Source organism: Lonchura striata, chromosome 3, assembly GCF_050655825.1.
Source record: "Lonchura striata isolate lonStrDom1 chromosome 3, ASM5065582v1, whole genome shotgun sequence".
In the NCBI taxonomy this organism is placed as follows: domain Eukaryota; kingdom Metazoa; phylum Chordata; class Aves; order Passeriformes; family Estrildidae; genus Lonchura; species Lonchura striata.
Window position 1 is genome coordinate 65590162 of NC_140705.1, and position 14267 is coordinate 65604428.

General features: G+C 33.7%; 1 protein-coding gene across 12 annotated transcripts in view; it reads left to right on the forward strand.

Annotated features, from left to right (window-relative positions):
• Window positions 1–14267, forward strand: part of STXBP5 (syntaxin binding protein 5) — a 107189-nt gene that overhangs the window by 59740 nt on the left and 33182 nt on the right. For 11 of the 12 annotated variants that reach the window (XM_021527026.3, XM_085575377.1, XM_085575374.1 and 8 more), the window contains exons 10-18: window positions 581–735; window positions 1761–1833; window positions 3939–4086; window positions 4323–4390; window positions 5415–5455; window positions 6304–6524; window positions 8053–8231; window positions 10020–10145; window positions 10627–10778. In XM_021527026.3, coding sequence (XP_021382701.1) covers window positions 581–735; window positions 1761–1833; window positions 3939–4086; window positions 4323–4390; window positions 5415–5455; window positions 6304–6524; window positions 8053–8231; window positions 10020–10145; window positions 10627–10778 — 1163 coding nt within the window. Of the gene's footprint in view, window positions 1–580; window positions 736–1760; window positions 1834–3938; window positions 4087–4322; window positions 4391–5414; window positions 5456–6303; window positions 6525–8052; window positions 8232–10019; window positions 10146–10626; window positions 10779–12189; window positions 12274–14267 lie in introns of all 12 variants that reach the window. The other variant, XM_085575381.1, reaches the window with a different exon arrangement.

Sequence of the window (14267 nt, forward strand, 5' to 3'; positions counted from 1 at the left end):
TGGCTGTTTGATTTTACAGTAAGAATAGTGTATGACAAAGTAGTTTCTTGAATTTTGCGCATGGTGGTAGGGGGAAAAATAGATAAAACATCTAGACTAAATGTGTGATGTTACTTAAAAGATGTTATGTCTTAAAAGCTTAGCAAGCAGTTGGTTGCGTCTCCAACAGTCATATTACTGTGCAGCAAGTACATGGGACTGTTTCTTCCTGATTTTGCTGGGGTGCTTTATGTATGGACAAATAGGACTGTTGGCAAATCTGAATCTGCAATTCAGTAGAAAAGAAACAACTCTAAAGTAATACAAATTTTTCTAAGAATATCTCATCTTGCCAGGAAGTTTTAAAGGCTGATTAAGTCAACAAAATGCTTGGAGGAGATGTCTGACTTAAACATGAGTTAGAATAAGATTTGAAATACATACCCAAGCTGTATATTTCATGAGAGCTGGTTTGCATTATTTTCATTCTATCTCTGCTTAATGATATTTCATTGAACTTTATCATAAGGTTGCAAAACCTGACCAGTCTCTTTTAGCATGTTATCCTGCCTTGATCCTAAATGCTTCTGCTTTATTCCAGGGAGCCTTTCATCATTCTCTCAGGAGGCTTGTCATATGACACTGTAGGAAGAAGACCCTGTTTAACAGTCATGCATGGGAAAAGTACTGCTGTGCTAGAAATGGATTATTCTATTGTTGATTTTCTAACCCTGTGTGAAACACCTTATCCTAATGGTAGGCTCTGTAAAGATTTTTCTCTGTACCTTGACTTCTTATCTTTGGAGTTTTATCCCAGCAGAATATTCTTTACTATTGTCTTTCTGTTTTATCTCTGGGGATCAGACTGCAGCAGCAACATCTGTTATCCCTATTGTCTGAAGTATGGTTTACTTGCCAAAACATGAATAGAATAGTTCATTATAAAGCCAATTTTGCATCTAGAAAAAAAGCCAATTACTCATAGCATGTTTCTTTCTTTTTAATCTCAAAAGCATGTGCAGAATAAAAGCATTACAACTTTAAGCTGTAGTTACTGGAGCAGATGTGTGCATCTCTGGATATTTGGGCACGTAAAGCTTTTCCAGTCAGTGCTAAACCATGAGCAGCATTCTTGTATTATTTTAAGCTTTTAGTGGCTTTATTCATTCCAATACTTAGATTTCATCACTAGCCTGTAATCTCTCTTCTGCAGCAAGGAATTTCTTACCATAGTTTAGGTAGTTATCTCAGACTTATAGTATTCTATTGCTGATGATTCCAATGGTTTTAGCTATCAGCTTCCATCAGAGTATATTAAACTGCTTAGCTTGGAATTTGAGATCTGGCTGAAAGAAGGCAATTTAAACTTTGGAAACTTTTCCAGGTTTCTTATTTTACTGTTAAGTCAGCTGTCTTTTGAGCCATTTTGTAAGCAAGTAAAACTTAAACCCCACTGAATATGAGAAAATGCAGTTTAGGGGTGGGAGGATGTTACTCAGAAATTGGCTCTTTCACTCATATCACCTACTTACAGAATTTACTCTGCATGCTCCTTTTTCTGTTATTTGAGCTGTTGAGAATATTGAATAAAAGAACATGATTTTTACAAACTTAACTTGGATGATTCAGGAGTCTGTGTGTATAAAATATCTTCAAAAACTATAGTAATTTAAGTGGCTTTCTAATCTGAGCTGCCAGAGTGCAAGCACTGATTCCATTCTTGAGGCTGTACATGCATGGGCTCCATTTACCACTAGGTAACATTTTGTTGTTGTTTTCAGACTTTCAGGAACCGTATGCTGTAGTTGTTCTCCTAGAAAAGGACTTAGTACTGATTGACCTTGCACAAAATGGGTAAGAATTTTCTGTAGCCTTTTCAATCACTGGCTGCAGTAATCAGCTTACTGTTCTGCTTTAAAGCTTTTTAGTCTAACCTAATACCTCAGAAAATAACATTTTGAATATTAAATATAAAATTTGTGCAAATGAACTGAAAATCCTGTTATATCAACCTTTTTCAAGTTAATGGAGTAGAGTATCATGTGACTTTTTCCAGGCTTGACTGACTGACCAAAATTATTTATAGATCACTTCTGCTTTTTAAGTATCACAGTTTATTTTCAAATTGATTCCTTAGTGTTGTGAGGGGAGTTTGAAGTTTTGGGGAGCCTCCAGTTTTGAGGAAGAAAGCACAGAAAAGAACTGATCAGATGACCCAAGTAATATTGGCTGTTGTCATCATTTAAATATTTGCTGATCTTATTGCCAAATAAATTACTACCTGTATTGTTTAAAGTAACTCCATACGGATGCAATAATATATATAAAATTTGAATGATAACATCTACTCTCTGATTTACATCTGTGGTAAGAAATTGCTTAAAAGGAGTGTGCTATTGCAGTATTCACAAATAATATCTGCCTAAAACCTTGAGTCGCCTTGTTGCTCTGTCCGTGGAGTAGTCCATACACTGTTACCAGTGGTGATTAAAAATTCTAGACACTATAGTTTTTTTTTTTTAATGAAGGGTATTGCAATTTGTATAGGCAGTAAAAACTAGCTGTTAAGGGATCAGGAGCAAAGGAACTAGGTAAGACCTTAGTACTGTTCCTGATTAAAAATCTCCAATGGTCAATGGAGAAAAATCCTTGTGGAGAACATTCTTCTAAGGCAAAACAAACACCTGTTAATATTTGTCCTCAAAGTCAATGGTGACCCCTTAGATAATGAAGACTATATGGAATTTGGAAGAAGGTCAAGTTTTGTCCTAATATCTCTGCAGCTATTGAACAATTTCATTTATGTTTTCCAAATGTTACCTGGCTATATGCTGTTATCCAAAACTTGTTTCTGATATATCAATAGCATGAAGTGTCAGCATTTATATTTAGTTTGAAGTGCCTGAAATTTGAAGTTATATTAAAGCTTATTCTATTTCATACTAAAAGATCGTCAGCAGTTTATGTTTTTACAATGGTCTTTGTTGTGATTGACTTGCAAACTATTAGCTGTTTGACACCTGAAAAAGAAATAAAATTAATGCAAAAAAATCTACAGACTTCTTTTTACCTTGTGTTCTCAATGATTTGACATATTTTGTTAAGCCTCTTCTGCATGTAATTTTTAAAATATATTTGTAGCTTTCCATATAGCCCTGTATAAAGTTCCAGATGAATGTTTTCATCTGTTTTTAATTTTTCCTTTAGATGGGTTGAGAAGCTGTGTCTTTTCACCTCCACCAAGAAAGGGGAGATAAAACATATAGCAAAAAAATATAAAATGTATAGCATGCATTTCTCTGGAGATAAATATTCTTTGAACACAGATACATTTACCTCTGTTAATATTATTGACTTTTTTCCTCATTAAGCCTCTGTCACTTTTCAGACGGAGGTAGTGGTGGGAAGCATGTTTGTATTTGTTCTTCTAATTGGTAACTGAGTGTTGCTATCTGTAATTTTCAGAAAGTGATCCTGGAGTTACAAGTAGATTAAGCAAAATTTGTCCATGCAAAATGCTGGATAACTTTCTGTTTTAGTACAGTGTGTTAATACAAAGTGAGATGGGAGTCTTCCTGTCTTTATCCCTAGAAGAATAGACTGAAGAGTTAGAAATAAATTCATATCTCCATGTTGCTACAGCTGAGACTTGGCAGCTTAATTTTTTCCACAGGCCACTAAATTTGTAAGCTTGAAAATATAAAGCAGCAGGGAATGCTAGTGTTCTAGAAAAACTCTAAAAACTGTACAAACTTTAGAGTCCATGTAGTGTACTACACTATCTTTATAATGTACTGGATGAGCAGTAAAGTTGTCTAGTGTATTTGTTCATAGTCTAATTTGATATTTTTCTCTGTACAAAAAGAATGCCAGCTTAGTCCTTAGTGTTTTACTTGTATTCTGCACTTAAAAAAAAGGTTTTCCCTAGATTAACAGTTAACCTTTTTCTTCTTTTAAAGGTACCCTATATTTGAGAATCCCTATCCTTTGACTATACATGAGTCTCCAGTTACCTGTTGTGAATATTTTGCTGATTGTCCAGTGGATCTCATACCTGCACTCTATTCAGTTGGTGCTCGACAGAAACGTCAAGGTTACAGTAAGAAGGTACAATATCTACTATACCCGTTTGCATTTTAACATGCTGGGAATCACAAGCTCTAAATAACAAGAGTGGCCATAATAAGACCAAAACTTCACCTGACTCAGCCTGCCTTTGACAGTGGCTAAGAGCAGGGGAGGATGGATCTAGGTGGCTAATGTCTGGGGAGGATCTGCAGTAATTTCCCTTAACTTTGCACTGTATGATATGTTCTTCCTCAGTGTATTTGTTAATCTTTCAGGAATGGCCTATCAGTGGAGGCAACTGGGGTGTGATCACTCAGAGCTATTCAGAGATAATTATTACAGGGTAAGTGATACCATAGTTTACTAATAACTTCCTTAGCTCATTAAGTAGAAATGTAAATTTTTTGTTTCTCTTTTAAAACATTGTTTTGTATGAGTGGTTTGAGTGATTCATAAAATTGTGATCACAAGACTTGTTCTTGGCATAATCTCCTTGATGTGTGACTGAGAAAGTGAAGCAGAAAGTGGAAGGGAAGGTAGCAACAAAATGATAGCAGGTGTTTCAAAAGGCATTTTATTATGATGATGATAATGTGGTATTGTGATTACATGTACTTACTATCAAAGTATCTTGGATCAAAATAATCTTTTTTTCTTTTATTTTTGCTAAATACTTGAGTATTGTTTTAAAGCATGGTACTCCGTTAAGTAGTTCAGTTCTCAAAGAGAAGCCAATTTTTTATCTCAAAAAGGACAAGCAAATACTTAAATCTGATCATTTTGAGACTGATCTTTTTAATAGTACTGTAAGGAACATAAGTGAAATTTAATTTATAACTGTTCAGTGTATCACTGAAAGTGAGAGGACCACTAAAGTGGTTTTAGAACAGTCCATTAGCCCTAATCAGGATTACTGTTACCTTGTACTACACATTGCGGAGACTTTGAGACAGTCGTGAAAAAATATAGTCATCTGATTCTCAAACTCAAGGCTAAATAAATAAGTTAGGTGACTCATTAACAGTGGGATTCTATATATTTAGGCATCATCTTTATAAGTGCTGCTCCTAATATAGGGCATCTTTCAAAAAACAGTGCATGGTAAGGTATGCCTCATTATTTAAAATGGTAAGTGAATATGTTACTGTGGGATCATCAGGAAGTTAGCTTCTAAATGGTTTTCTAGTCCCTTTTTGTCCAAAGTGATTGGAGCACATGTTGGTAAAATATCGGCTTTTAATAAATTGTGAAAATAAAGTGTCACTAAAAAGACTAATAAAAATAGAATGTTAACTGTGTACTTTCCCATAGAGGTCAAGCATTCCAACTAATGATTTCATCATCTTATATTTTTTAATATTTCATAGGCATGCTGATGGATCAATCAAGTTTTGGGATGCATCAGCAAGTAAGTTTTCAGTAGAGATTTTTCCCGTGCAGTTTTAAATTTTTCCTCTTCAGTGAAAGGGTCAATTACATCTGATATTAGACACAAGTCACAGTGAAAAATGCAGCAAGAATTCAAAGTGGAAACGATTGCACAAAGTTAGATATTTGAATTGCTCTAGTTGGAACTAACCTTACTCTTGGTACTTAAAAGCTGTTTAAAGCAGTCTTGGAATCGTCATCAGTTGTCTTTCAAAACTTGTGGAAAACTGGTGAGATTCCAAAAGGCTAAGGCATGTGTGGTTGTGGGAGGAAACAGATGCAATGTATATGTTTAAAAGCTGGGAGGAGGACTGTTTGAAGTGTTACAGATCTTTAATTTCGGTTTGGAGTGGGAGTGGAACCTGGGAGAGGGGGGTGGGTAAGTCAAACCTGCTTGATTGTATGCTTAAAAATTCTGTTCAGCATAGATCTGTCAAAAGGAGATTCTGTTACTTAGTTTCTTTCTAAAACAGGTAAATAAACATGTTAAGGGAGAAATTGCAAGTATCCTCATTTTGATTAAAAATCTTGTGAGTCTTTCTAATATGACCGTCTTACTGATGAACTAGGGAAATGTGATCCAGATAAAATTGATGAAATATGGAAGAGAAGAAGGGATGCTGTAATTTAGGTTTTACTAATGTTGTGATTAGTATTTATTGCAGTAATTTGGGCCATTGATAGGATGCCTGTGAAGTTTGAAATCAGCATGAAGATAATTGAAAGAAAATCTAACACAGAATTAAAATTCCAGTTGAGAAGGATACACTTCAAGAATTAGCTATGTGTTTAGGTCAAAACTAATCTTTCTCTTTTGCTTTGTTCTAGTAACGCTGCAAGTACTCTATAAGCTAAAAACAGCCAAAGTATTTGAAAAATCACGGAATAAAGATGACAGGCCAAACACAGATATAGTAGATGAAGATCCATATGCTATTCAGATCATCTCATGGTGTCCAGAAAGTAGAATGCTGTGCATAGCTGGAGTTTCTGCACATGTCATTATTTATAGGTTCAGCAAGCAGGAAGTGACGACGGAAGTCATTCCGGTAAAGAGTTATGACCATTTTGCAACTTTGTAGGATTTAGCTATAATAAGACTGTTCTAGCAATTTCTTTTTTTTTTTTTTTTTTTTTTTTTTGTCTTTAATTATAAAATGAAATGGACAAAAATAATTGACTCAAAACAGAGATGTAGGTTTTTGGAGAGAAAGTAATTAATTATGAAATTCAACAAAAGTAAACATTGCACACCAAAATATTGGTTTTCGGCGACTTTTCGAGGTTTTGGGGCCGATAATCCTTCTTTGGTGTATCAAAACAAATAGTGGATCAAAACTTGGCTGTATCAAAGGTAAAATAATAACAGAAGTGAATGAGCTATAGAGTTGAAGAATTGCAAAACTTTTGGGGAGTTGGTCCCTTGAGTCCTCATAATTACCATCTGTCCTGTCAAAACTTCTGCACTATGCAGAGCTAGAAGAGGAAAAAATGTGCCAAACATGCCCTGAAATCTGTTAACTTTGCTGTGTCACTGTTTTATTCTGTATAAGATACAATGATTCTATTGCAAGAAGAGTAAGTTGAGACGTTTCTTGTTAAATCAGAAACACACTTGTGAATTTATTTAATTGAATGTGTTAACTAAAACCTAACATTTAATTATAAAGTATTGCCTGTTCTAAGTGTTAATTGTAGTGTAGTTGGTTTTTTTCCTCTCACCTCCTTCCTCCAATACACACATACACACCATCCCCTCCCTATTCTGCTCACTTGTAAGTTGTAGTTTAAAGACCTGAGGTGTGGGGCTTTTTTTTGTGTGTGGTTTTTTGAATGTACAAATACATTCCCTTCTTACGGAATAGGTTTCTTTCTAACCAATTTTTGTTAATCAACCCCAATTAAGGTAGTCTTCAGTACTCTTCAATGTTTTAAAAATACTATATAGTTCTATGTTCTATAGTCTATGAGTTAAATTCTGTTTTGCAGATGATAATAACACACTTGAAAACTTCCTTTATACTGCACTGCAGTTACTTGTGATGTTATTACAGATCCTGGAGAAGGAAATCTAAAGTCATTATGAAAGCACAGTTCTTTAAAATGTATGATCCAGTTCAACACAACATCAAACATTGAACTAAGTCACCATGTGTACAGAATTGCATCAGCAAAAGTTTAGCTGTCTGTGTGGCTTTAGCTCTGTTTTATGATTCCTGAAGTACATAAACCAAGTCATATTCATAACTGAGAATGTATTTCAGCAGAATGATAATTAAATGGGTCCAGTATTTAATTTCTTTTGCTATTAAGAAGCAAACTTTTAAAAATTGGGAAATACATTAGTCATTCAAGTTCTAACAGTCTTCAGATACTCAGTCTTTAATAGTATGACTGTATTTCTGAAAACTACATTTGTTTTTGGTACACTGCTTATTAAACTGTTATCTTTCAAAAGATGGAAAAATTTTGGATGTCACTTTTATTACTAATACCCTCAGTTGCATTTCATTGATTTCATATTCAATGTTTTGAAAGACAGACTTGACAGGTATTTTTCTTTCCTTTCATAAACAGATGCTGGAAATACGTCTCCTATATGAAATAAATGATATTGAAACTCCAGACGGTGAGCAGGTGCCACCTGTACCAACTCCAGGCACAGGTTCCAATCCCCAGTCCATTGTTCCTCAGTCTCATCCATCTACTAGTAGCAGTTCATCTGATGGACTTCGTGATAATGTCCCATGTTTAAAGTAAGTATATTCTGTTACACTTTCAGTGTCTGAAACATTGCAAGAATATGTGATTTAGAGTATATGTACTTTGATATTGTTACAAATATGTCATTGCTGGTGAAAATGTGTTATCTTGTAGAGCAAAGTTTTCCAAATATCGGAAATTTGAGCTCTGTTTTAAGAAATAATTATTGTAATACTATTTTTTTTAAATTTCTAAAGCTGACTTAAAAAATCCTTGCCTTCTGATTTACCTTATTTTAGGAAAATATGGCATAGATGTTAGTATAGCTGTAGATGATTGTGCCTTAGAGCAAACAGTTTTTAATAGCAGCAGTTCAGTCACTTTGCTATTTTACTGTCCTTGAAATGAATAGGAAAATTAATGTTTTGTGGCTCTCTTTAACTTTAGACCAAGTATGTCTGAATATGTTTCATTTATTAGTTTTGCAGCACCTTAAGTTTTAGAAGTAAATCAGAAGTGAAAATTCTTACAGATAGCTAGCTGAATGCTAATTCTTTAGGTTTATAAATATATATATTTTTTGAAAATCCTCCAGGGGAAGGACTGCATATTGGAAAGAGAATTAATTAAATGTCCCTTTTTCATGGATTTTCACTTTGCATGATGCCTAATAGTGCAGGTCTTTGACAAGTTTTTTGATCTTTTTAAATTGTGAATTTTTTCTGCCAGCTTCTTTGTGTGAGTTTTTAACCATTTAGAGAAATTAGTTAAGAAAGTCTGTCTTTTTTTACTCTCCTACAAGAGTGCATTATGTGACTTATGAGATGTGACTTTTTCTAACAGAATGTAAGGAATATGTAATATATATCTAGAGATATAAAGCTAAGTATATACTTTGTTTCCTGAAGTTTAAGATTCCCAACTTGGGTTTTTATTCTTTGAGTGCATCCATCCAGAAAACAATTCTGATAGGGATGCTTTATTTGGGTAAGAGTTTTCAAATTGTATTGATTATACTGAGTTGGAGAGGTGTATTTCTGATGGAAACTCATCTAAGTAGAAAAACTGAAAATAGAATAATAGAATAGAAAATAGAATATTAATATATAAAACAGAAATTCTAGACCTATGTAAAATATTGTTAGACCAAAATATCCATTAATGAGAATAAATGGGTAAAATAAGTGGAGTTCAGGAAACAGGAGCTTGTTCTACATAACATTTTTTCGTGTAAAAAAAAAATGTATAAGTGTATTTGTCAGCATGCAAAAAAAGTCTTTACAGGAATTTCAATTTCCCCAGTCCTAGCTTCATTGCATACAATTGGTCTACCATTGCAGTAATTGACTTGTTTTCATTTTGGTTTTGCCATATCATCAGCTTTTTATTTGCATTTACCTCAATATATTATGCTTCTGTTTCCCTTTTCATTGTGCTTATTCCATGTAAACCTCTTACCCCCTTCCCTTCTCTAAATCAGAGTTGTTTTGGAAACTCTGAAAAAAAAAAGAGGTAGCACTTTTTTTAGACATTGACTGAACACCTGTATCTTTTCAAGGAAATGCAGCATAATAGTGTTGTTATGGCTTGTTCTGAGGTTGGAAAAAAATGAAACATATGTGGTCATTGTTCAATTAGTTTTCAATTAGGTAGTGAATCAAAATAAGTGAATTCCCATTTTTAATGTGGCTTTTTCTTCTGGTTGCTCTTATTTGCTTTTGATCATAGTTTTTATCATTTTCCAACATTTTAAAATCCAGTATGGTATAGAATTTAATGAACTCTGATCCCATAAAGAAAAATGGAGACAATGGAGACACCATGTTTTGTTTACTTTGCAGAGTTAAAAATTCTCCTCTCAAGCAGTCTCCAGGCTACCAAATCGAGCTTGTTATACAGCTGGTGTGGGTGAGTGGAGAACCTCCTCAACAGATAACCAGCTTAGCCATCAACTCAGCATATGGCCTGTAAGTATATCCTACACAGTTCTTTCTTTCATTATTCCATCAAAGTGGTCTAAAACAATCCATTAAAATTAAGTCTTCTGTGTGTGTTCACATGAACTGCACAGCAACATAGAGGTAATCAGTTGTTTGTGCTTCTGAGAAGAATTCCTTTTGGGTCATGGCAGATACTGATGGTGCTAACAGCAGAGGCAAATCAGCATCATTCTTTTTCACCTGGCACTGTACAGCCAAGAGTGTCACTTAAGACTCTGTGTCAGGTTGGCAAGGTCACTGACAGTGGTCTGTTCTACTTGACACCATATTTTTACAAGAGGACAATTAATCAATACTGGATTCTAAAATACAAATATATAAATAAATACAATCTAGGATAATTCCTAAAAATTAGGAAGTATTAAGTGCTGAACTGCAAAAAATAGTTGTGTGAAACATTACCAACATTTAATTAGCATTGTCTTTCCTTTAACTTCTCTTTTTCCAGAGTAGTTTTTGGAAACTGTAATGGTATTGCCATGGTTGATTACCTCCAGAAGACAGTGCTCTTAAATCTAGGCACTATTGAACTGTATGGCTCCAATGATCCCTACCGCAGGGAGCCACGGTCTCCCCGAAAAGCTCGGCAACCATCTGGAGGTGAGTAACCTAAAACATATTTTAAGCTCAGAAGAAAAGCATGATTGGTCATCTTGTCTTTGTGTGTGCTCTTTGAATACAAACATTCTTCACTGTGGTTTTCATTCTTCTTGATCTGTTACTAGTGTCACTACTGCAGCTTTGTTAATTCATCTTTCCTTAAAAATTGTTGCGTAGTGGAATGTACTGATTGCTTTATACTATTACTTATTTTTCAGTGTAATGTGTATTTTAAGAAAAAAATATAACTTTACAATGGATTTATGCAGTTTACAAGAATTTGCACGGCATGACGAAATATCCTGATATTTCTGATAAACCTAGTACCCACATGTTTGTATAAATCCATTAATGTTTGCAGATAGCCTGAGTGTTTGCTGAGATCTTGTGGCTTCCTGTTTTAAAATTTGATTAGAAATGTCCCTCATGAGCTAAATCATGTTATGTTGTTAATACTGTTATGTTATGCTTGAGAGGAAACCTTTGATTGAAATGAACAAAATAAACTTCTACATACACACCAGTAAAATAAATCTCTTTGAAATAGAAAAAAAGGACTTTGATTTTAAAATATGCTGAAGAGTGTTCTTTTTCAGCTAAAATGAAAATAACTTTTTGATCAAAATGCGAAGCTTTTTGTAACCAAAAGAAAATATAGTGTTTTAAAATTTTCTTCTCCCTTATGTGTCATGGATACTCCTAAGTTATTTCAGAAAACAGCAGAAGACATAATAATAAACTGTTGAAAAAAACCCTTCCTCATGATTGAGTGTTAATTTCTTTAAGAGATCCATAGTAAAGTCCTTGTAAGTTCTTCAGGTGATATTTTATTAAAATTGAAATGGATGTTCTGGGAGGTGTTTTAGTTAAATGAATGGTTTGAAAAATATCCAGTTAACATCAGTCAGCTTATTTCAACTGAGGAATTGGATCTAAAAATCATTCACGTAGAGCAGAGCATAGACAGTCAGTATCCTGTCAGATAAAATATTTTCTTTTATGATATAAGCTGTTAGAGAAAGAAATAACTTTAATGTTTGACTGTGTTAATTTGTCCTGGGAGTAAAGGTCTTAAATTCTGCCTCATGCATATAGATTATAAACTGCCTTTTGGAGCTTTAAACTTCACTTGCCTTTGTTTTCTTAACTGTTGTTATTTTAATCCAGTAAATTGGATTCACATACCTCTGTGGTCCAGCTATGTCTATAAGTTGTTCATGATGAAAGTCCTTTTTGCTCATTAACACAACTGTTTTATGAAGTCATATTTTTTCATCTTAACTTCTGGTACTAACAATCTGCATGGCAATGGCATTTTAATAATCTGGTTGTAGAAGTTACTTGGCTGGCTTTTCTGTCTCAAATGTACTGTTAGTGTCTCCGTCTTTCCTTTTCTCATTGCTTCATGAAGGTATGCTGACTGTGGCTTCTTGCATGTGCGGCCTTTCTAACTTATATTCAGAGTCTGTGAAAAAGCTTCGCACCTCTTATATAAGTAAGTCATCTCATAGCATTCAAATATTGTTTGAGCATCTGAAGTTGATTTTTTTTGTTTTCTTCACTCACCATAATTAATTTTCTTTAGTTCTATTTAAGTAGTTGTTTTACTTATAGAGCCTGATTTCAATCCGTCCTGCATCCATTGTATTTCTCATTCATGATATCTTTAAAAAAAATTTAAAGGAAAAAAGCAACCATAATAGTCTCTGTATTTTGTGGTTTTAAATAAATAAATCTCAAAATCAAAAAGAGATCCTATCTCAGAATTTGCTGATGTTTATACAGCTAAGATCTTACTCACAAATACAGTTATTTTACTAGAAACTTTCCTTGTTTGGTTCCCTTTCTGGCAGAAAAAGCTTCAGAAGTCCAGAGTTAGAGTATTAGTAGCAATGATAAGAATAGACATTGTGATTGCAGAGAGATTATTCTTCTAAAAGTGAAAAGTTACTTTTACAAAAATGTTGTTTATAGGGATTAAGAGGTATTTGTGAACAGCCCTGTTCAGTTCCCAAGCAGTTTTGAAGTTCAGGTATCTGTGTGAAAAAGATAAGCCATCAGAACCATGAATTGCCTGAGAGAGTCTGACTTATTACATCATTCACAGCATCCAAGAATCTGGAGAATGTAAAGCTTATTTTTTAAAAGCAGAGTATCGTTCCTTTTCTTAGGATACCAGTTTTCTCCAGCCATCAGGCAGAGGTAGGTAATCTCAGCCTTTTTTTAAATGAAGTAGAGCAGGTTAAGCTACTGTATAAATGGAATTTAAAAAGAAAAACAACAAATGAACATAACTGCAAAACAAACTTGAAATTGTGGTCCATGTCTTAGTTCTGCTATTTCTTTTCCCCCAACATGAAAAAAAAAATACATCTCAGAGGATAGTCTCAGTTGCCAAATACTGCTTTGTCTATAGCCTTTCCTCCTCTACTGTCATGGCAGAAAGGGAGCTAGGCATAAAATAAATGCCTCCACCTTAAGATGATACAGAACTGAAAACCAGGATCTGGTGCTGATTGATTATTGTTTTGAAAAAAAGAAAAAGATGGGTAGAAATCCTCAAGCTAGTGAATATTGTAAAGGTGAATTTATTTGGACTATTTTATTTAGGAATAAGTTTAAACAAGTTTTGTACCCAAGAGTTAATTTCATAACCATGTAATTCTCTGTTTACCATCCTGACAGTATCTGGGTTAAATGGAGCTACAGTCATTTTAAAAACTGAAAATAATATCTTTAGTTATCATTTAACATTTCTCATTATTTTTAGTTCTTTCAGTGTATGTGTTGCCCAAACTTCAATAATTGCTTCAATAATTTTCCACAAATAATGAGTCTGTTACATTTAAGTACTACCCTTCGATTTATTTATGGGATTGGAACTATATAAGATAGTAAGAACACTTGGATTTTGCATTCTCCCTTTCTTGGACATTCACTTTCTGCATTTAGTGTTTACAAAAATGCAAGGAGCTTATGCTTCCTTGTTTTTGCTTTGAAAGACATGCCTTCATTGAATCTCTATCTTGAAAACATTTCTATTTTAATACTTCAAAATTATTTTTATTTATGAATAAGATATTTTCAATGGCTGTATTACTAATAATCTTCAGGGAGTAATAGTACTTAATATTTAAATCTTCCTAGAAAAAGTAGTTTTCTATCTAATGCAATTGGTTTAGAAAATTCCTATTCTTTGAGACAACAACAGTGTATTTAAGGAAAAAAAAAATCTTATTAGCTTACATATGCATTCAGGCAGCCTGCAACAGAGCAGCATATTGCTATTGTGCATTCAACCACGTCCAGAAAAGGCAGGAAGGATTGGTCCTTCCTCATTAAAAACCTGGATATTCTGTATGTTTCAGCATAAAGTATCAATTCAATAGAGTATCAGTAACTGTCAACGTACTTAAGATTTAGTAAATGGTATGTCCTTAATCAAACAATTAAAAGTTTACGAAGGCATCTTTTAAAAAATTTCATAGA